The 24839-nt window shown below is 43.2% G+C and overlaps 1 protein-coding gene across 1 annotated transcript in view; it reads left to right on the forward strand.

Annotated features, from left to right (window-relative positions):
- The first annotated feature begins 6448 nt into the window (after window positions 1–6448).
- The window catches only part of CFAP90 (cilia and flagella associated protein 90), a 102364-nt gene continuing 83973 nt past the window's right edge, over window positions 6449–24839 (forward strand). The window contains exon 1 of the mRNA XM_063922766.1: window positions 6449–6666. Within this exon, the coding sequence (XP_063778836.1) occupies window positions 6517–6666 (150 nt within the window). The 5' untranslated portion in view covers window positions 6449–6516. The remainder of the gene's footprint in view (window positions 6667–24839) is intronic.

A 24839-nucleotide genomic window follows, 5' to 3' on the forward strand; every position in this document is an offset into this window, starting at 1 on the left:
TTCATATACACCTTATACACACAGCCTGAAGGTCATTTAATACAATATTTTTAATAACTTTGTGTATTAAACATAGTTTGTGTACACTGAGCCATCAAAAAACAAAGGTTTCACTATCTCACTCTCACTCCAAAAAGTCCGTATTTCGGAATATTCCGTATTTCGGAATATTTGGATATGGGATACTCAACCTGTATATAGATGCAAAAAGTGGTATTGCAGTTAATGAAAGATTGAATAGAGATGGGACGTGTGCTGATCTTCCCTGCTATGTTTTTTGCACATTTATCAGCCCAATTACAGACTTTACAGCTCCCACATTGAAAGAAACCTTTCATGGGTGTCAGAAATTGATGGTCACTTCTTTCTGTCTGCCTTTTTTGTAGCTTGCGCTTTGCTACCATCAATTTAACAGTTTTTGCCCTTCTATAAATAACCTCTGTTTTTTTTGGAAGTTCCGGACCCAATATAGGGGTAAATTTACTAACATTGGTAATTTTCCGTTTGAGGTCAAAGTTCAATCACGAATGACATCGAAAGTGTAAATATGCAACTTTTTGAATTTATTACGACTAATTTACTAAGCTGCCGTATTCTGCATTTTCGGTTTTTCCGATGTCGATGTAATTCGTTTTTTTAGGCAGTGTTTTACGTGAGTGACTTGTAAAACACTGCCGACTTTAATACAATGAATCTCGGCCGGATCTGAGAGATCCATGCTGGGCTTCATTGTGCACCTTGTGAAAAAAAAAAAAAAATGTTTAAACTTTAAAAAAAAATTGCGTGGGGTCCCCCCTCCTAAGCCAAACCAGCCTCGGGCTCTTTGAGTCGGTCCTGGTTGCAAAAATATGGGGAAAAAATTGACAGGGGTTCCCCCATGTTTAAACAACCAGCACCGGGCTCTGCGCCTGGTTCCAAAAATATGGGGGACAAAAAGCGTAGGGGTCCCCCGTATTTTTGAAACCAGCACCGGGCTCCACTAGCTGGACAGATAATGCCACAGCCGGGGGTCACTTTTATACAGCGCCCTGCGGCCGTGGCATTAAATACCCAACTAGTCACCCCTGGCCGGGGTACCCTGGAGGAGTGGGAACCCCTTAAATCAAGGGGTCCCCCCCTTCCAGCCACCCAAGGGCCAGGGGTGAAGCCCGAGGCTGTCCCCCCCATCCAAGGGCTGCGGATGGGGGGCTGATAGCCTTTGTTGAAAGTGTTGAATATTGTTTTTAGTAGCAGTACTACAAGTCCCAGCAAGCCTCCCGGGTGACCGAAAGTAACCTCACCGCTGACCACAAAGTTCCCACCATTGGTTACAATGGAGCGCATAGGTGCTACATTGTAACACTGCCGTGTGCCGCCTGTCAGACAGTACAGGAGCACACAGCCGATCAGGAGGGTGCCACAACGTGCCGCTCCCTGATTGGCTGAAGAAACCCTCTTAGGCATAAGTCAGAGGGGGTTTCTGGCATTCGGGGAAAGGGGTCCCATGTGAAAACATGGGGCCCCTTTCAGTTCGAGGTCGGGTGTCCGTTTTTTTATTTTGACAAGTACGTGGATTACAAATGGATTACAAGCAGAAGAGCCTTCTACACTGGAGTATGTGAGTATAATTTTTTCAACAGGTACACCATGGATTCTACATGGAGAAGAGGACCGACCCTCGTGTGAACATAAGGTAAGTATGTGTATATGGAGGTGTGGATGTATGTATTAAAGTTATACTTTCAAGGTGTGTGTCTTACGTCTTTATTGGGGTATTTTTTTAGTAGTAGTACTACAGGTACCAGCGGGCCCGGTTTTCCTCCGCATGCTGGTACTTGTGGTTCTCCAAGTACCAGCTTGCGGGGGAGGCTTGCTGGGACTTGTAGTACTGCTACTAAAAACAATATTAATTTTTTTACACAATGGCTATCAGCCTCCCATCCGCAGCCCATGGATGGGGGGGACAGCCTCGGGCTTCACCCCTGGTCCTTGGGTGGCTGGAGGGGGGGACCCCTTGATTGAAGGGGTCCCCACTCCTCCAGGGTACCCCGGCCAGGGGTGACTAGTTGGTTATGTAATGCCAGGGCCGCCGGGAGCTATATAAAAGTGTCACCCGGCTGTGGCATAATGTATCTGGCTAGTGGAGCCCGGTGCTGGTTTCAGAAATACGGGGGACCCCTACGCTTTTTGTCCCCCATATTTTTGGAACCAGGACCAGGCGCAGAGCCCGGTGCTGGTTGTTGAAATATGGGGGAACCTCTATAATTCCCCCCCCCATATTTTTGCAACCAGGACCGGCTCAAAGAGCCCGAGGCTGGTTTTGCTTAGGAGGGGGGACCCCACGCAATTTTTTTTCTAAAAATGAACACTTTCCCATCCCCTTCCCACTAATAAACATGTACGGATCTCATGGATCCCTGCATGCCTATCCAAACACGGGATAAAAAAGCAGGTCTGTATTTTTTTAGCACTTTTTTACGAATTGTATTTCTGCACGGCAGTGTTTGGCTATTGTCGGCAGTGTTTGTGATTTGCACTTTTTAGTAAATTCCCGATTTCTACCAAATTGCAGGCGTATTTGACCGATGGTGTATTGATTCGTGATTTTTTCCTAGGACTTCCAAAATATTACGAATGCCCTCATCACTGCCGTGATTTTTGCTTAGTAAATTACCGAGATGACACTTTGAAGAAAAAACGGCATCTCGGTCAAAATCGGGAGCTTAGTAAATATACCCCATAGGATTAAGTTGTAAAATATGCCAGTTTTTTTGGGCTATTTTTTCCAGATCTTTATATCCTGTGCTGAACTGTGTGACAAAGGGACAGAAAGTTTTTTTAGTAGTCATATCTTCCCTAGTCTTTTTCTTATAAACCAGCAGGGATTCTCTTTGTTTTCCTCTAGCTTTAAGCATGGCATTTTTGGTTAGTTCCTTCGGATACCCTCTCTCCAGAAACCTATCTGTATAGATCTCTGCTTGTTCATCAAATTTAGGGAGGTCTGTACAGTTCCTCCGTAGTCTAGTGTATTGAGAATAAGGTATATTCTCTTTCCACTGCGGTAGATGGCAGCTCTTAAATTCCAAATAGCTGTTGCTGTCAACTTTCTTAAAGAACGTATATGTTTCTATCCTACCCGTTCTCTCAAAGTTTTCCGTTGAAATTACTAGATCAAGGAATTCCAGTTTATTACGACTGAACGTACCAGTAAATTTCAGATTGTAAGTGTTCATATTTAAACTACCAAGGAACTCATTCCATTCTATTTCACTCCCATCCCATACAATGATCAAGTCATCTATGTATCTCTTATACATGATAATCTTAGACCTTATCTCACCTTGTAAAGTGTAAAGTCGTAATAAACTGGAATTCCTTGATCTAGTAATTTCAACGGAAAACTTTGAGAGAACGGGTTTTCACATGGGACCCCTTTCCCCGAATGCCAGAAACCCCCTCTGACTTATGTCTAAGAGGGTTTCTTCAGCCAATCAGGGAGCGGCACGTTGTGGCACCCTCCTGATCGGCTGTGTGCTCCTGTACTGTCTGACAGGCGGCACACGGCAGTGTTACAATGTAGCACCTATGCGCTCCATTGTAACCAATGGTGGGAACTTTGTGGTCAGCGGTGAGGTTACTTTCGGTCACCCGGGAGGGTTGCTGGGACTTGTAGTACTGCTACTAAAAACAATATTCAACACTTTCAACAAAGGCTATCAGCCCCCCATCCGCAGCCCTTGGATGGGGGGGACAGCCTCGGGCTTCACCCCTGGCCCTTGGGTGGCTGGAAGGGGGGGACCCCTTGATTTAAGGGGTTCCCACTCCTCCAGGGTACCCCGGCCAGGGGTGACTAGTTGGGTATTTAATGCCACGGCCGCAGGGCGCTGTATAAAAGTGACCCCCGGCTGTGGCATTATCTGTCCAGCTAGTGGAGCCCGGTGCTGGTTTCAAAAATACGGGGGACCCCTACGCTTTTTGTCCCCCGTATTTTTGGAACCAGGCGCAGAGCCCGGTGCTGGTTGTTTAAACATGGGGGAACCCCTGTCAATTTTTTCCCCATATTTTTGAAACCAGGACCGACTCAAAGAGCCCGAGGCTGGTTTGGCTTAGGAGGGGGGACCCCACGCAATTTTTTTTTAAAGTTTAAACATTTTTTTTTTTACAAGGTGCACAATGAAGCCCAGCATGGATCTCTCAGATCCGGCCAAGATTCATTGTATTAAAGTCGGCAGTGTTTTACAAGTCACTCACGTAAAACACTGCCTAAAAAAACGAATTACATCGACATCGGAAAAACCGAAAATGCAGAATACGGCAGCTTAGTAAATTAGTCGTAATAAATTCAAAAAGTTGCATATTTACACTTTCGATGTCATTCGTGATTGAACTTTGACCTCAAATGGAAAATTACCAATGTTAGTAAATTTACCCCTATATTGGGTCCGGAACTTCCAAAAAAACCAGAGGTTATTTATAGAAGGGCAAAAACTGTTAAATCGATGGTAGCAAAGAGCAAGCTACAAAAAAGGCAGACAGAAAGAAGTGACCATCAATTTCTGACACCCATGAAAGGTTTCTTTCAATGTGGGAGCTGTAAAGTCTGTAATTGGGCTGATAAATGTGCAAAAAACATAGCAGGGAAGATCAGCACACGTCCCATCTCTATTCAATCTTTCATTAACTGCAATACCACTTTTTGCATCTATATACTAATGTGCCCTTGTGGGCTAGGGTATGTTGGTAAGACCAAGCAGGTCTTAAAGATCAGAATTCTAGAGCACGGCAGAAACATCAGAAACCGTGTTCTGAATCATAGTGTCCCACGACACTTTGCTGAGAAACATAATGCTGACCCCTCACTTTTAAAATTTGCGGGTATTGAACATGTATCGGCAGGTAAAGATGGTGGAAATAGAGAAGAACGTCTTCTCAGAAGGGAAACCTTCTGGATTTTGACTTTGAACACATTGGTGCCACGTGGTTTAAACGAAAATTACGAGATCACCCCCTTTATTAGGGAACGCTAGTGACCCGTGGGCTTTTCTCCTTTTTTCTCCTGCAAGCACCTAATGGTTTGTGGCTGATGACAACGTTCAGCCTGTAGCTTTGTTTAAAGCTTATAAATAATGCTTCTAACTGATGTGTATAATTCTGCTAACAACAGAAGGTGTGGATCCTTCGGATTTATTTGACCCAATAGTCTATAGAACCTGTTTGAGATACTGATTAAAAAATGGGAGAAATAATATCTGTTCATTTAAAGCTATGCGGCATGTGATAATTGTATTTTTTGTCCTTTTGTCTTGTGTGCTATATATCTACATCTCTAAATATAGGGAATATAGTCATTCTTTCATAAATTTATTCTTAATATAGATACTTCTTCAATGACTATATAAGAAAGATATATATATATATATATATACTTCGTTTTAAAATGGAGAGTGCAATATATGCCTGTCTTTACTTATAAATGGGATCTTACAGATTGTGATTTTCTCCTCATGATAGGAATAGTGATTAACTTACAAATATACAGAGACATGGAGGCGGTAGAAATGAGACATATGTGCTTCCAGGTTACTAAGGGAAACCACCATGTATGTTTGATGTGATGTTCCATTTAGCAGTCAATGAAAAATATTTTTCCTTTTTATTACGTGTTTGTTTATGATGTATTATTTTTATTGTGTTTTATATTGTTAAACAGTTTGTCTGTTTATATACTTTTATGCAGATGTTATTATTACCAGAACCCACGCACTATATATCTATGTTAAAACTGTCTTTCTGAAGCGCTTTGGAGACATAAATAGTCATTGATGATTCATACCACCTGTGTTTAATTAAGATGGGGGCTTTTAAATAGATTACTGACGTCTGACAGGCCAGCCTCCTGACGAAGTATCCACGAAACGCGTTGGGGCGGAGCCTGCCAGACGTGTGTGCTTCTGTTCCACTCGGCCTTCTTCTCCCTGTGTCCGCTGCAAGTGGCCAGACGGGTCCGGATTATCGGCGCGGTGCATGGTCCTGGCGTTCGTACACAGAGGCGGAGGTTTGCCTGGTGGATGTTTTTTATGCTCTGTGACTGGCCCAAAGTGTGGGTCTTATCTGGTACGGGAACACACTTACCTTTTACCTGTTTGTGTCTAATGATGCATGCATAAAATAAAAAATGATTTGCACTATGGGCGCATTCTCCTAAATTCTTTTTCCAGATAGATATATATATATATATATATATACAGTATATATACATTTTTTTTCTAGATGTGTTTTTAGTTTAATGAAATTACCTTAATATAAAGCAATACAAGAAAGAAAGATATTCATTTTCATAGTGAATAAGACAGCTAGACTATGTGGAGATGTTTGTTTTAAAGAGCATTCAACATTGTAATTGCCTCAGGCAGAGTTGTGCTGTGTTGGATCCTAGCAACCAGGCAACGCTTCAGTAGTTTTAGGTGCACAGGAAAGAAGGCAGTGAGATACAGAAAAGGCTTCATACACATTTGTTGCTGATCGTTAGAGCAGAACATGGAAGCAAAAGAAGAAAATGAGTTCAAAGCTGAATATTTAACAAAGAAATGTCGGCAGCCACATCTCTCCTCTCTGTCAGCATTTTCGCATGTACCGGAGGAGAGAAAGAACCCTAAAAACCTGAGTTACTTCTTTCAGCAGTGTAAGGTAAGTCACTATTCAGCTAATTTGAACTCAGATCTGTTGACAGTCACTGCTAGCGGATATATACAGTATTTTAGAATGACATAGAAACAGAGAATTTGACGGCAGATAAGAACCACTTTGCCCATCTATCTGCCCCTTTTTGTAACTTCAACCTTATTTGATCCTTAGTTCTTTGTAAGGATATTCATATGCCTATCCCAAGCATATCTAACTTAGACTCAGCCAACTCTAATTGGAGGCTATACCATCTATCCACTACCCTTTCTGTGAAGTCATTTTTCCTTAAGGTTCCCCTGAACCGCGCCCCCCACCACCCCTTCAGTCTCAGTGCATAGCCTCATGTTTCTTAGACTTCTCTTCCTTTGAAGAATGTTTCCCTCCTGGACCTTGTAAAATCCCTTGATACTGTATATTTCAGAGTTTCCATTATGTTCTTCCTTTCCCTACTCTGCTCCAAACTGTACATGTTAGGATTGTCTATTCTTTTTACATTTTTATATCAACTATGTTGTTTAAGCTTGCTGTACAGCAATTCTAAGGAAAGTTTTTTTTTGTATGCTAATATGAATGACCCCTTAGAACATGGTATTGCTTCAATCTTTCTGGGCAATATGGATGGGATAATGGTTAGCATCGTTGGCATAACTACCATAGGTGCAGGGGATGCTGCTGCTATGGGCTGCACAGGCATTCGCACACTTGCAAAGCTAAAATACAGTCCCCTGTGGGCGGCGACTATGCGTTCGCACGGCTGCAAAAAACAGCTAGCGAGTGATCAACTCGGAATGACACCCCAGGTCAAGTCACTGCAGCAGTGACTATAGTACTTTTCCTCTATTCCCCCTCCCCCTCCTCGCCTCCCGCCGGTCAGCGCTGATCTGGAGCTAGAGAGTGGAGAGAAGCAGAGCTGGCCCTAAGCAATATGATGCCCTAGGGAAGATTTTGGCTGGTGCCCCCTAGCATAAATAGGAAAAAGTGCACACATTCAGTGCACAGCCCAAAACGGGGTGTTTTCTTACTGGGAAGGGGCATTGCCACACAGCAGTGCAACTTTATTCACATTTTATCATGCGATAGTGTCCCTAATTCACGTTACATCACACAGTAGTACCACTTTACCTTATATATGTTACTCCTCACAGTAGTGCCCATATTCACATTATACCACACCATATTGCTCTTTATTCATATTAGACCACACAGTAGTGCCCTTTCTATACATTACGCCTCACAGTAGAGCACCTTATACACATAATGCCACACATTAGTAATGCATTTATACACATAATACCACACAGTAATGCCCCTTACACATATGACACACATATGACACACATTAGTAATGTTCTTATAAACCTAATGCACCTTACACAATATGCCAACCTTTATTAATGCGCTTATACCCATAATGTCTCTTATACATATGCCGCACATTATTAATGCCCTTATACACATAACTACACACAGTAATGCCCCTGCACATATGATACACATTATTAATGTTCTTATAAACATAATGCACCTTACACATTATACCAACCTTTATTAACCCCTTCGGTGGTATGCACATAAATCTTCCGGGCTAGCCACCACTTAAAACGCCCTGCTCCATCACTCGCCTCCCTGCACCTTCCCCTCCGCTTCCATGTCAATTTAAAAACACCCCCCAGGGTGTGTTTTTAAACTGAAAACTCACCACTGAAGAGGTTAATGCAGTTATACACATAATGTCCCTTACACATATGCCGCACATTATTAATGCCCTTATACACATAATGACACACAAAATGTCCTTTTCACATATATAGCACATTATTAGTGCACTTATACACATGACACACATAGTGCCCCTTACACATTTGCCGAACATTATTAATGCATTTATACACATGATACACATAATGCCCCTTACACATAAGCCAAACATTATTGCACAACCAACCCACCTGTACACAGCACTCACATGGCTGTTAACACTGTGAACTCTGCCTCACCTTGGATACAGGTGTGTCCTCATACATCTTGCCTCAATACACCATGCAACAGGAGATGCCTAGCATGAGTCAGCTGGTGCCTTTTTTGATGAAAATGCATCTTATTTGCATTACTACTGTATGTGGCAAGGATGCACAAGCAGCTTCTGTTGATTGAAATGATACGTAGCATTTTGTATGCAGATACAGCCACAGTCATAAAAACAGAGCACAGTCATGTAGCTTATCATTTTAATCAGCAGACGCTGCTTGTACCCCTAGGTGTACCAAATACCCTAGGATTTTGCTTAGTTTGCCTATGCCTAAGGCTGGCTCTGGAGAGAAGTCCCGCCTACATACCTCACAGCTGAGCTCAGCTTCTCACTGATTGTTCCTGCATGAGCTGATGCCTGGGCTGCTGCAACAAGTCTCTTCTTCTCCCACTGAGCGGCGCCACACTGAACCACAGGGAAATAGACTCAACAATCTTGCCAGTGAGTCTGGGAGGGATTACGCCTGCTACAGTACATGCACCACCACCCTGTAGCAGCCGGTGGCATTGACCATTTCAGCAATAAAACACAGTGTGCACATACATCTGGGTGAGAGGGAGAGCAGCGGTTAGGGAAACACACAGCTGCCACTGTAGCTTGTTAGGTAACCAAGTTTGGCTTTCACTGGTTTTGTGACAAGCATCCAGGCCTCTGAGCCCTGGCCTGGAATTGCAGCATCCCCTTGGCAGCAGATAATGAACTCAGTTTAAAAGGGAAGTAGAGACAGTCCGGGTGAGAGGTCTTGTGATTTCATTTAGTTTTGTAGTTTGACAGTATTTCCATATAAGGATCTGTTTATTTATATATTTAAATATAGGTGTTATTGAGCAAGGGGGACACAAGTGAATACTGTACTTAAGGAGAATGCTGAGTGGCTGCTCATAGTGCTGCTGTGTGTGCATGTGGTGCTGCATAGAGTGTGCCAGGCAAGCAACCTCAGGTCAGTGCTACCATCCCCTGTCCCAGCCCAGTGCCCCCCACCTAACCATCCCAGTGTCTCCTCCTTCTTTCCCCAATTGGCCAACTGCCCCCTGCCAGTACAGTGTTTTTCAGTCTCATTCATAGTGTCACCCTCCTTTCCCTGCCTAGTGTTTGCCCCTCCCACCTCCATTTCACTGCTCCTCTTCCCATCAAGCCCAGTATCCTCTACATATATCACCCCCTCCCCTCTCTGGACTCTTAATAATTAATGGAGGGATTGCCGGCTTTGAATATTTGCAGCCAGGCACACCATGCAGCAAGACACTTTTTGGGTTTTGTGTTTTGGTTTTGGATATGGATCTCCTTTCGTGTTTTGGATCTGGATTGGTTTTGCCAAAACTATCCTTTTGGGTTTTGGTTTTGGATCTGTCCAGGGCAATTCCCGACGTGTTTCGTCTTTACAGGCAAGACTTCATCATGGGGTGTCTTCATCAAGTCTTGCCTGTAAAGACGAAACGCGTCTGGAATTGCCCTGAACCCTCTTATGATGGACAGATAAGCTTTTAAAACTCTTGTTTTTGTACGTGTGATACCTGCTCATTTTAACCTTGGATTTATTTATGTACTAATTAAACATATGTAAAAATGATCTCTGCTATATTATTGTGGAGTGTGACATTTTGGGATTATTTCCATTAACACCCACTTAGTAGCAAAATGTTATGAGTACATATAGGTTAAAACAGTACACACTATTTGTTGTTTCTTCTCTTTTACATATCATTGTGAATACTACTGGTCTAAGGACTGAAGATTTCCACTTGAGAAAAGTGTGTGTTTTAATCTCTTCACCACCTTAAGTTCACTGTACCGTAATCTGTTCTCCCACCTATCTTTTCTGAGCATTAATAGGCACTGATTACTTTCATAACAAAAACAGAAAGGAATAAAAAATAGCGCTTGATGGAAAAAAGCAGCCTAGATATATTCTAGTGATTCCCAATCACCAATATAAAGCTAAAGAAAAATAAGTAATTGAAAATATCTTTGGCGCTACCACCTTTATGTTAGTTAATGATGGAAAAGTCTATAGGATTGTCCCATAAGTTTTCTCTGTAACTGAATTTTGATCTTGCTGTCTTCCAAATTTCTTCAGATCTTACGATTCCTTATGGATAGGTATACATATAAACAGAGGAAAGAAGAATATATAGTGTAGTATTTTTTTTTAAATAAGTTAAAATTTATTTTAGATAACACAAATGATAAAAAGCATTTAAAAAGAATTTACAAGATATACAAGAAACTAAAAACTGACCCCACACAGCGTATAAAAACAGATTTTCATAAATTCTTGACCAAACATCTAGAAAGTGGAGCAATCACAAAACAGGAATTTGACTTTCTCCTTATAGAACATCCAAAGACTCCCAGCATCTATATCCTGCCGAAGGTGCATAAGGATATATCGGCACCTCCAGGCAGACCTATAATAGCAGGTGTTGGGAGTCTTACTAGCAATCTGTCAGAGATGATAGATTGTTTTCTACAACCATTGGTCGTAAAAAATAAGTAATATATTAAAGATACGACTGATATTATCAACAAATTAGAAAACATACCTGCTTCAGATGGTACCCTTTTAGGAACTGCGTATGTAACATCATTATACACTGCCATTGAACATGAAAAAGGTATAGAGGCAGTCAGTTGGTTTTTGAACCAATCCACCATCTCGTCAAAAGTAAAAGATTTCATTATCGAAGGTATCAGATTCATACTTAAGAATAATTATTTTTTCTTTGAAGGAGAATATTATATACAACTGATGGGGACTGCCATGGGGACCAAGTTCGCGCCCAGCTACGCTAACCTCTTCATGGCGCATTGGGAAAATGCCCATGTTTGGGGAAATGTGGCTGTGGCGTCGAACTTGGTCCTCTGGCAGAGATTCATCGATGATATCATACTGCTATGGGAAGGGCCAGAAAATGACCTATTGACATTATGTCATGATTTCAATATGACTGATGCAGGCATTCATTTGACCTTTGATATCAGCAAGACAAGTATACATTTTTTGGATATTACCATCTATAAGGAAAACAACCGGCTGAACACCAAAGGGTACACGAAACCTACTGATTGCCAGCAGTATATAAATAAGGAAAGTCAACATCATCCAAACTGGATTAAAGGCATACCAAAAAGTCAATTGATACGCATAAAAAGAAACTGCAATAGCCCAGAAGAATATATTCAACAAAGTGAGGCCATGATGGACAACTTTCGGTCACAGGGCTATACAGAAGAACATCTAAGAAAAGCAAAGGAAGAAGTGGAAGCAATGAATAGAAGGGATTTATTACAAAAAAGGAAACCAAACCATCAAGAAAAGGATAGATATAATTTGGCCTTTATTACCACCTGTGGAGCCAATTATAAAAAAGTAAAATCAATCATCCGAAAACACTGGTGTATCCTTAGAAAAGACCCAGTATTGAGGGAGATAATCCCAGACAATCCCAGCAATCAGGCACACCTGTGCCACACTTTTATAAAGCTCGTTAGGGCAAGGCTCAGGGCTCCTGATGTCAACAAGTGGCCAGGTGATAGAGGGCGGGCCAGTGGGTTAGAGACAGGGAGCCTGAGATTTGTGTACATGCTGTTTGTGGACCGGTGCCTAAGGTACCCAGTAAACTTGCCGTGATAAAGACCTGTTTGCTGTGCTGTGGAAGTAAATAGACTGCTTTCCCTACACAACTTTGTCAGCATCTTGTCTGGTGGAAGGTCGCTTTGTTAGAATTGGTGCCGAACGTGGGGCCTTCTACTGGACGCACTAAGCGCAGTGGGAACCCAGTGTCTGCAGGAGCCGCCGGAGCTGTGACAGTCTCCACAGACTCTGCAAACTTCCTCTGGTCAGGTTAGTAACCAGCCAGGGTGTGTGTGTCAAGTGTTTTTTTTTCTGTTTTATTGGTTTGGGATTTGGTGGTGTATGTTAAGGGATGCGAGGTTCATATATCATGCTTCCAGCCCGTCTACCATGGGCAGAGTTGTTAAGGGCCCTAACTAATGTGGCTGCGGGGCAACAATCCCAGATGCAGCTTCTCCAAACACAAGTACAGGCTCAGCTGGAAACATTGCGCCTCATTTGTGATGAAGTGGGTCTCCTGCGACAGCATCACCAGGAGCCTAGGCCGTTGCAAAAGATGTGTCCCACAGACGATGTGGAAGCCTACCTGGGGACCTTTGAGCGTGCGGCAGCACGCCTGGGATGGCCAGAAGATAGCTGGGAGAATAAGATGGCCCAATATTTCAGGGGGATCCCCAGAAAATGTACCATGACCTCCTGGCAGTCCAAGCATCCACCTATTCGCAGCTTAAAGCTGCCATATTGGGTCTCATCGGCGTAACCAAGGCCTCCAGGACTGGCATTGGACCACGACAGAGAATTCTCAAATCCAGCTGGCTGAACTTCTAAAGATGGCAAGGTCTTGGCTTCAGCCGAAGAGGAATACGGCCTCCCAAGTGGTGGAGACCATAGCCATAGACCACTGTGTGTGTGGGTCTTAGACAGAGGCGTGCAGAGGTGGGTTCTCCAGGCTGATCCCCAATATATGGAGGACCTAGCAGCCGCAATTGAGAGATATGCTATGCTGGGAAAAATGGCTAAGCCCTTAGACTGAGATACTCGACCAGTTCAAAGACCTCGGACCCTTCTAACTCTGGAAACGGGGGCCCGGACCAATCTGGTCATCTGCTATGAGTGCAGGGAACAGGGCCACATCCGAAAGGACAGTACCAAACAGCCTGAGCCTATGGAGTGCGGAGCAGGGAAATCAGGGCAACCAGCCTACAGCTGTGTCAGAAGCAAGGGTTCATCTGTGCCCTCCCTGTTCCAGGTGACCCTCCAGATCGCAACATGGCCAGTCCAGTAGCTTGTCGATACCAGGAGTGAATTGTCAATTATCTCTATGGGGTCGGTCCCTGAATGCGCTGACAAGGTCTTACTTGCGGTTGAGGTGCTCTGTGTCCATGGTGCCACTCGTAACTACCCCAGAGTGCAGTTTCCAGTGCAACATCGGGGACAGACAATCCAGCAGGTGGCAGCCGTCACCCTGCACTCAGCCTACACTTTGATCATGGGGCGGGATTTCCCTGACCTGTTGGAACTGCTGGAGCTTCAACTCAAGGAGCTGCCTTCCTCTCCCAGCTTCGTAGCTCGAAGGTAGAGTAATTCTTCAGGAGCCGACTGTCTGTGTGGAGTCAGTATGTCTACTCTTCAAAGTGCGCCCAACATGGCTGCCCCATATGGTACACTTGTGGATGGGATGAAAAATACATGGACCTTGTGGCTTTTTGTTGGAACCCTACTCTAAACTGTAGGACTCTGAAATCACCCCCATTTTGTGTCATCTCTTCTAGGGGTGGACTATTCCACCTTGGGTAATCCTACGCTGAGCGCCCAAGATGGCTGCCGCACTTGGTACCTTGTGAGGGTGGAATACACAACCCTTGGAAGTTATTACCCAAAATGCCTACACCAATCCTGCATTATGCATTATGCTTTCTGTGTGCTCAAGGTTTTCTTTTATGTCTGTGTGGCTTATCTATTGCTGTATTACTTAAATCTTCTGTATTATGTGTATTGTTTTTGATGTCTGTAAAGCGCCTTGAGTCCTGTTGGAGAAAGAGCGCTATATAAATAAAATTATTATTATTATTATTATTATTATTAATAATTATTATTACTCCAGAAGAGCCAACCGACCCAGAGGAGGCGAGTAACAAAAGGACATTAAGAACTGTCATGCCGCTTCAGGATTTCGGATGAGACCAGCGGGAAGACCCTAACTTTGCAAATGCTTTCCAGAACATTTGTCGTTATAATGGAAAAAGTATTTTGCCCTTACCCGGGAGGAGGCAGCTCTTATGTCATAGTAGAGAAGGATTTACTATATAGGGTTGTTGAGGAATGGGGTAAGAAAGTCGAGCAGCTTATAGTGCCACGGTGCCTGGCCATTCACAGTTGTGGGGAGGACATTGGGGGAGGAGAAAACTCTGCAGAGGGTACAGCAGCAGTTTTTCTGGCCAGGAATCCGGACGTCAGTAGCAAAGTACTGTCAGGATTGTCCCACCTGCCAGCGTACCGCACCAAAGCCCCAGTACAGAGCTCCTCTCACACCTCTTCCGGTAATCTCCGTCTTCTTTGAAAGGATTGGGATGGATATTGTGGGACCGGTGGAAAAATCAGCAAGGGGACACCAGTATATCTTAGTCCTCTTTAAATATGCCAACAAGATACCCTGAAGCTATACTTCTATGGAATATGAAGACAGCAACCATTGCCAAACAACTATTGCTGATCTTCTTCCGCCTGGTCATACCCAAGGAGATTCTCACTAACCAGGGAACCCCTTTTATGTCCCGGCTGATGAGCAACTTATATCGGATGCTCGGGGTTTAAAAAATTTGCACCTCAGTGTATCATCCCTAAACTGATGTCTTGGTGGAGCGTTTTAACTGCACACTCAAGCAGATGCTCAGGAGGGCAGTCGCCCAGGACAAAAAGGATTTGTTCATCTCCTACCTTTTCAGATGTTCGCCATCCGAGAGGTTCCCCAGTCCCCTACTGGCTTTAGCCCCTTTGAACTGTTGTACGGCATACAGCCCTGGGAAATTCTGGACCTCCTAAAGGAGAGGTGGGAACAACAGTCGTCACCAGAGCCAAATATAGTACAGTTCGTCCACCAGCTCTATGAGCGGTTCCAGCAGCTAGCACCATTGGTCAGGGACCATATGACTCAGGCCCAGTCTAGACAGAAATATCATTATGACATCCTGGCTGAGAAACAGAGTTTTAACCCTGGGGACAAGGTCTTGGTCCTGGTACCCACAGTGAAGGGCAAGCTGTATGAACATTGGCAAGGGCCATATACAGTACTCGAGGCTGTGGGGCCACTAACTTATCGTGTGAGCCTACTGGAAAATAGGAAGCTTGCACAGATCTATCATATAAATCTGCTGAAGCCTTGGAAGGAAAGCTCAGAGACAGCAACTGCAAGAGTGGCCAAGATCTCATCATGTGCAGTCCCAATTGACAGATGTCTCGACGAGGTCAAGACGCGTCAAGCTCAAGACATGGTCAGGTGGAATTTAGACGTCTTTTCAATGATTCCAGGGAGGACTAAGATCATCAAGCATGACATTGTTACTCCTCCGGGGGTAGTGCTCAATCTGTGGCCATACCGGATAGCCTAGGGGTTATTGAAGAGTCCACCAGGTGGAATAACCCTATAGTGCTAGTTCCCAAGCCATCTGGAGCACTGCGGTTCTGCAACGACTTCCGCAGGCCGCAGGTTGTACCAGCTGTCTAACTTTTATGCCTATCCCATGCCACGCGTTGATGAGATAGATGATCGAGCAACTGGCCCAAAGCCAATACTTGACCACTCTTGACCTTACCAAAGGCTATTGGCAGATTCTGCTCACTGAGGCTGCCAAGGCGAAAATGACCTTTTCCACCCCAGATGGCCTATTTCAGTATCGAGTCTTGCCATTTGGTCTTCACGGGGCCAGGCCACATTCCAGCGGGCAATGAATAAGTTCCTCCAGCCCCACCGAAAGTACGCAGTGACGTACCTAGATGACATTGTTATCTTCAGTGACGACTGGGCATCTCATCTTGCCAAAGTGGAAGCCGTTTTAAAAACTCGGCACTTCCACAGCTTCAAGGCCAACCCAGAGAAGTGTGCGATAGGCATGTTGGAGGCTAAGTACTTGGGGTATGTGGTGGGCCGGGGCCAAATCTTACCACAGGTCAATAAGATGGAGGCGGTTGCTGCCTGGCCAAGGCCTGAGAGGAAGACCCAACTCAGGGCCTTCTTAGGCCTGGTGGGATATTACCACTAGTTTGTTCTGAACTTTGCCACCAGAGCAGCTCAGCTCACTGATTGCTTGAAAAAGCAAAGTTCGGACAAGCTTGTGTGGAAGTTCCAGGTACATGAGGCCTGGAAGGACTTAAACAGTGCCCTGTGGAAAGCACCAGTGTTGATAGCCCCAGACTTCGGTAAAAGGTTCATCCTGCAGACAGATGCTTCAGTAACAGGCCTCGGAGCAGTGTTGTCTCAGGAGATAGGTGAGGAAGGAGAGACCAGTCCTCTACCTTAGCAGGAAACAGCGATATGCCTCAGTAGAGCAGGATCGCCATGCTACCAAGTGGGCAATAGAGACTCTGAGGTACTATCTCCTGGGATGTGAATTCACCTTAATCACCGATCATGCTCCGCTCCAATGTATGGGCCTAAATAAGGAGACCAATGCCCGGGTAACACGGTGGTTCCTTGCCCTCCAGCCATACCGCTTCAGGGTTCAGCACAGAGCAGGAGGATTACAGGGCAACGCGGGTGCCCTTTCGATGAAGTTCCTCTCCTCAGAAGCTGTGGAGCTCTGTGTGGAGAAGCTAGTGGGGAGAGGAGGACTGGGGGAGAGACCGACCCAAAAAGGGGTACGCCTGCTGAGATTGGCAAGCAGGTATGTTCACCAAAGAAGGACTCAGCTTCACCTGTAGGCTCGAAGCTTAGGAGGGGATTGTGGCAGCCCAGTCCGGATTCTACCCCGGGTTGCAGGACAGGGCACAACAGTTCGGGTGCCCCGGCCAAATTACCTGGGTTTAGGAATGGACCAAGAGGAAGCCCCAGGGAGGTGTTGGGACACAGCAGGTTGTCATTTGGCCTTAGCATGACCGGTTTTGGGTCCCTGGAGTTTGGATGGGAGAGAGAGTGGGCGGGCACCCATCCAAGCAGGTCCGTTTCAGGTTTTGGAGCAGACAATCCCATCAATCAGGCACACCTGTGCCACACTTTTATAAAGCTCGTTAGGGCAAGGGCTCAGGGCTCCTGATACCAACTAGTGGCTAGGCAATAAAGGGCGGGCCAGTGGGTTAGAGACAGGGAGCCTGAGATTTGTTTACATGCTGTTTGTGGACCAGTGCCTGGTTAAGGTACCAAGTAAACTTGCCGTGAAAAAGACCTGTTTGCTGTGCTGTGGAAGTAAATAGACTGCATTCCCTAAACAACTGTGTCAGCATCTTATCTGGTCGAAGGTCGCTTTGTTATATATATATATATATATATATATATACAGTATAGGGATCTAGTTATGTGACCCCCTACATCCCTCCCCCTCACAATCCCGATGGTCGGCATGCCGACCAACAGGGACTATTCCCACTCGTGGATCACCGCCGGTCATGCATACCACACCCATATATATATATATAGATGTACTTATTTTTTAAACACTGATAGTGCATGTATAATATTGTACCAGACCAATTACAGCAATGTAACATACATAGTAACATAGTTAATGAGGTTGTAAAAAGACAGATTGTCCATCAAGTTTAACCTGTATTATAATTCTTAAAATTCTTAAAATATTCTGTATATAACTAATGACCCAGATGAAGTTATGTTTTTAAGTCTAACAACTGTAATTCGTGCTTTTTCTAAAATAGACTCCTTTTAAATGCTTGGATATTTCTTTCAGTTAGGAATTTATCTAATCCATTTTTAACATATTGACTGAGTCCAACATTACAACCTTCTCTGGCAGAAAATTCCAAATCCTTACTGCAATTACTGCAAAGAACCCTTTTCTTCATTGGGTGTGAAATTTTCTCTCCTCTAACCTCAGAGGATGTCCACGTGTCCTGTGTAGATATTTTTCAATAAACAAATTGCCTGATAGCTTCTTGTAATGTCCCTTTATATATTTGTAAATACAGGTTGAGTATCCCATATCCAAATATTCCGAAATACGGAATATTCCGAAATACAGACTTTTTTGAGTGAGAGTGAGATAGTGAAACCTTTGTTTTTTGATGGCTCAATGTACACAAACTTTGTTTAATACACAAAGTTATTAATAATATTGTATTAAATGACCTTCAGGCTGTGTATATAAGGTGTATATGAAACATAAATGAAATGTGTGAATGTACACACACTTTGTTTAATGCACAAAGTTATAAAAAATATTGGCTAAAATTACCTTCAGGCTGTGTGTTTAGGGTGTATATGTAACATAAATGCATTCTGTGCTTAGATTTAGGTCCCATCATCATAAGATCTCATTATGGTATCTAATTATTCCAAAATATGGAAAAATCGGATATCCAAAATACCTCTGGTCCCAAGCATTTTGGATAAGGGATACTCAACCTGTATTAATAATGTCTCCTCTTAGATGCCTCTTTTTGAGTGTAAAAATATCTAACCTAGTAAGCCTTTGCTCATAATCCAGTGCCTCTATCCCCTTAATGAATTTGGTGGCTCGCCTCTGAACCTTTTCAAGTTCCAAGATATCTTTTTTTGTAGTGTGGCACCCAGAACTGTACACAATATTCATGGTGTGGTCATATCAATAATTTATACAGTGGCAGGATTAAACGCTCATCCCTTGTCTCAATTCCTTGTTTTATACATGCTAACACCTTCTTTGCCTTCGTTGCTACACTTTAACATTGGGTACTGCTACTAAGTCTATTATCAATGAGCACCCCCAAATTTTTTTAAACTACATTTTCCCCATTTAATTTTTAGGCTGCATGATTATTTTTAGTCTGAAACTGCTTAACCTAACATTTTTCTATATTAGGCCTCATTTTTCATTTATCTGCCCAAACTTCCAGCTTAAATAAGTCATTCTGTAGAAATCAACATCCATGTCTGAATTAATTGCGCTACACAGTTTAGTATCATCTGCAAAAATTTACAGTGTTATCCAGACCTGAGTACGGACCCTTGCAGTATTCCACTGAGCACTGAGGCCCAGTCGGAAAACATCCCATTAACCGCAACTTGCTGTTTTCTGTTACCCAGTCAATTACCCAAGTACAAATAGTGTTTCCTAAGCCAAGTTCTCCTAATTTGAAAATCAGTCTTATGTGTGGCACTGTGTCTTAGGCTTTAGCAAAATCTAAATAGACCACATCCACTGCTTTTTTTTGATCAATATTATTCCTCACTTTCTTACTGAGACTGGAGGGGGGAGGTTCAGGGGAAATAGAGGAAAAATTACTTCACAGAAAGGGTAGTGGACAAGTGAAATAGCCTCCCATCAGAGGTGGTAGAGGCTAAGACAGTAGAGCAATTTAAACATGCATGGGATAGACATAAGAATATCCTTACAAAGAAATAAGGATCAAATAAGTTTTGAGATAAAAATATGGTTAAAAAAAGGGCAGGCTAGATGGGCCAAGTGGTTCTTATCTGCCGTCAAATTCTATGTTTCTATGTTAATTAAGTTAGTTTGACATGACCTGTCCCTTACAAAACCATGCTGGTTCCTATTAATAACTATTGAGGTGTCCAAGTACTACTGTATGCTATCCATTATTATACCTTTCAGTATTTTCCCCACTATAGATGTCAAACTTATCGGTCTATAGTTACCAGGATGAGTTTTAATTCCCTTTTTAAATATTGGGACTACCTCTGCCAGTGCTTTGGTATCATGCCTGATGTAATTGAATCATAGAAAATCAAATATAAAGACCTTGCTAGTTCTGAGTTAAGCTCCATAAGAACCCTTGAGTGAAGTCCATCCGGACCAGGAGATTTATTTATCCTAATTTTACTTAGTCTATCGCGGACTACTTCCTCCTTTAACCAAGTACTTAGCAACAGGATGTTATCATAGCTTTGTTGTGCACTACTCCTACCAACTGATCCTCTCTAGTAAACACTGATAAAAAAATTGTTAAATAAATCTGCTTTATCTTTGTCATCATTAATCAATGGTCCTATATTCTACTTTTTTAACCTTTTACTGTTTTTATACTTAAAAAACTTTTTAGAGTTTGTTTTACTCTCCTTGGTGATTTGCTTTTCGTTTTCTATTTTAGCTGCTTTGATTTCTTTTTTGCATATTTTTTTACACTCCTTGTAGGACTGGAATGACCCTGCCTTCCTGTCAGATTTAAATGCTTTGAAAGCATGCCTCTTTTTATCCATTTGTTCCTTAACCTTCTTATTAAACCACATTAAATCTAATACTCCTGCGTTTGCTCCCCAAGGGAATGAACTTATGAGTGTACTTTTCGAGCAACATTTTAAAAGCAACCCACATGTCAGCCATATTCTTACCATGAAACAGAATTTCCCAATCAATATCCCTTAGTGCTCATTTCAGCATGGTGAAATTTGCATTTCTAAAGTTAAAAGTCTTAGTTGGACCCTTTTAATGCTGTTTTTGAAAACTAATATCGAATGTGACCATATTGTGATCGCTATTTCCCAAGTTCTCGCTTACCTGAGTATTTGATATAATCTCCACATTATTAGTTAGTACTAGAGCCCAGTATAGTAGTGATCTTTTAGCATGTTTAAGAACCTGTTTCCCCTAGCTGTATCACCTGATTCGGTATTCCAATTTATGACCAGATAATTAAAATCCCCAATTATTAGGACATCCCCCAGTCCTGCAGCTTTTTCTATTTGCTACAAGAGTTGTAATTCATCAGTCACACTAACATCCGGTGATGTGTAGCATGTCCCTATTAGTAACTTTTTTGTATCTTTACCCCCACTAGAAATGTCAACCCATAATGACTCCACGTTATGTCCAGTCTCCTCCTAAATAACCTTCTTTAAATACGGATTTAAAAAGGGCTTTACGTAAAGACATACACCCCCTTTCTTTTGTTAGCCCTGTCTCTCCTGAAGAGAGCATATCCCTCCAAATTTGCTGCCGAGTCATGGGAATCATCCTACCATGTCTCTGTAATGCCTATGATATCATATTGATCATTTAGTGCAATTGTTTCTAATTCCCCATTTTACTTTTTACTTTTTAGGCTTCTTGAATTTGCAAGCATATACTTTAGTTTAGTTATTCCCTGGTCTTTATTTTTTATTGTTAATATTGTTTCCTTAGTTATTTGTGTTTTCCTTAACTTACCATTGCTGACTGTTTTTTCCCCCCCCCCTCGCCACTCCCATTATACCTTATAGATCCCTCCTTTCTACTCTCTCGGATTGTCCCATTAAATCTTTCTAATCCCTCCTTCCATAAACCTAGTTTAAAATCTTCTAACCATCCCTCCCCCAAGCACTGCTGCCCTCCCCACTCCTTCAGGTGCAATCCATTATGACAAAAAAGATGGGGCCTGACAAAGAAGTCTGCCCAATGTTCCAGGAAAACAAATCCCTCCTTCCTACACCAGTCTCTTAGCCACTATGTAGTGATTACACCATAGTCCTGTTCAGTAGAATATAACATATGTATAATATAATGTATTATTCAAGTGCACAGTCTGGAACTTGAGCCCTAGAGGTGGGAGTGATCCCTCAGGCAGTGGGTCCCACCGGGGGTTTACCCTATACACTTGTAGGACAGTCCGACCCTGTCTGGTTTCTTCCAACACTCCAAAAATATACAAGTAGGTTCATTTGATTACAACAAAAATTGTGTGTGTGTGTGTGTGTGCGCGTGCGTGCGTGCGTGTGTGTGTGTATGTGTGTTTGTGTGTGTGTGTGTAGATGGGCCAAGTGGTTTTTATCAGCCATCAAATTATATGTTTCTATCTTTAAGCTATGAGGTCTATTTAAGAAACCCCCGCAATTGGCAATAGCTATAGCCAGGTGTTGCTGGAAGCCTGGCACTAGTCTTTGTTGGCAAAACATGGAGAAACCTATTTAAGAAGCATTATGGTGATACAAGTACAACTACAATACTACATGGAGATAGCCTATGTTCTGTAGAGGAAAAATTGCTTTATTATATAAATTAAGCATTTTCTTATAAAGTAACAACATAAAAAAAATTGATTTCTATTTAAAAAAAAAAAAAAATTATATTATCATATTGTTCCAATACATATGCACGAAGGTCCTAAGATTGGTGAAAGATATCCGTGATATCTCCTGGATTTTCTTAGTAATGAACAGTGTCGGACTGGGGCATGAAGGGCCTGCCGGAGAAATGCAGTGGTAGGGGCCCATGCTTAAGGGTGTGGCCAGGCCACCATGGGGTGTAGCCCACCACCACCGAGTTTTGGCTAACCATTAGAGAGTACTTGGTCTGGGCCTCTTGATATGTATAGTAAACACTGCTAGTGCATGCATGATAATGTATCAGATTAATAACAGTAATGCACTGTAGAAAACACACCATAGTCCTGTGCAGTATAAAGTAACATGTATAGTGTATAATTAAAGTGCACTAGGATAGAGGGCCTAATTCAGATCTGATCGCAGCAGCAAATTTGTTAGCTAATGGGAAAAACCATGTGAACTGCAGGGGGAGGGGCAGATATAACATGTGGAGAGAGAGTTAGATGTGGGTGGGTTATATTGTTTCTGTGCAGGGTAAATACTAGCTGCTTTATTTTCAAACTGCAATTTAGATTTCATTTTGAACACACCCCACCCAAATCCAGAGGCGTAACTAGGGTTTTCAGAGCCCAGGGCAAGATGAAGAGTGACGCCACCCCCCAAAAAAAACAAAAACAAAATCAACTGTGTGCCGAAAAAATGGGTGTGACCAAGCACCAGAAGGGGCATGGTCACATACAAGAAGGGGCATGGCCACTGAAAATGGGGCGTGCCAACATGACTATCACCTACCCCCTGCGTTGTCTCTCAGCATGCTACCACCTACCCCCTGTGTCATCTCTCAGCACACTATCACCTACCCCCTGCGTCGTCTCTCAGCACACTATCACCTACCCCTTGTGTTGTCTCTCAGCACACTATCACCTACCCCTTGTGTCGTCTCTCAGCACAATATCACCTCCCCCTTGTGTCGTCTCTCAGCATACTATCACCTACCCCTTGTGTCATCTCTCAGCACACTATCACCTACCCCCTGCATCGTCTCTCAGCACACTATCACCTACCCCTTGTGTTGTCTCTCAGCACACTATCACCTACCCCTTGTGTCGTCTCTCAGCACACTATCACCTCCCCCTTGTGTCGTCTCTCAGCACACTATCACCTACCCCTTGCGTCGTCTCTCAGCACACTATCACTTACCCCTTGTGTCATCTCTCAGCACACTATCACCTACCCCCTGCGTCGTCTCTCAGCACACTATCACCTACCTCTTGTGTCATCTCTCAGCACACTATCACCTACCCCAGCACACCTTCATTCAGTTTTTGCACATTACGGCAGTAGAGTTACCTATTTACACAGTACACAGGCAGAGTCCCCTTTTTACACAATACACAGGCAGAGTCCCCTTTTTACCTAGTACGCAGGCATAGTCCCCTTTTTACACAGTACACACAGAGCCAGATACACATTGCCCCACAGTGCCAGATACACAAATTCCCCAAAGTGCCAGATACATATTACCCCACAGTGCCAGATACACATTGCCTCAATGTGCAATGCAAGAGACAAATTACCAAGTAATTGGTCTGGTGCTGATTATGAGCTAGTTCTGCTAAAAGCAGCCAATGAAATAGGGATAGTTAGTCCCAATGCAAATGAATATAAAAACTGAAATAAATTAGCGCTAATAAACTGGATGTTTAAAATTACATACATTCATTACATATTCCACACAATTGATTGTTGCAACAAATATCTAAAAAAATGATGATAAGGGATGTCAGAGCACTGCTTATATTTGATTTATTAAAATCATGAACATATGAGCTGGGACTTGTAGTTCATTTTAGGAGTGCAGCCACAGTCCTGGGAAATATAGATGATGCAAAGATTATATTACCAGCTGTATTGGAGGTTGCGAGACCTCTGATGGCTTGATTATGGACTCCACTTTGTCCTAGTGAAAGCTCCGGAGAGCTGGGCATACTATTGGATTAATCTTTACAATTGGAGATAAGCCTAGAAGTCCAAACAGGGAATATTGCAACTAAGTGGACATTTGCAGTGAACCGAAGCTTTCACTAGGACAAAGTGGAGTCTATAATCAAGCCATCAGAGGTCTCGCATCTTCCAATACAGCTGCTAGGGGCAGGCAGAGCAATAGCGGGGGCAAGTGGGCATGAGGCCCTGGCCGCCGGCAGAGCCCCCCTCGGCGGGGCCTGCCAAGGTGCCCAGGGCACGTGCCCTGTTCGACCCCCCTTAGTTACGTCTCTGCCCAAATCTAATTCTCTCTACACATGTTATATCTGCCCTGCCCCTGCAGTGCACATGGTTTTGCCCATAAGCTAACTTAATTTGCTGCTGCAGTCATATCTAAATTATGT

Source organism: Pseudophryne corroboree, chromosome 5 (assembly GCF_028390025.1).
Source record: "Pseudophryne corroboree isolate aPseCor3 chromosome 5, aPseCor3.hap2, whole genome shotgun sequence".
In the NCBI taxonomy this organism is placed as follows: Eukaryota; Metazoa; Chordata; class Amphibia; order Anura; family Myobatrachidae; genus Pseudophryne; species Pseudophryne corroboree.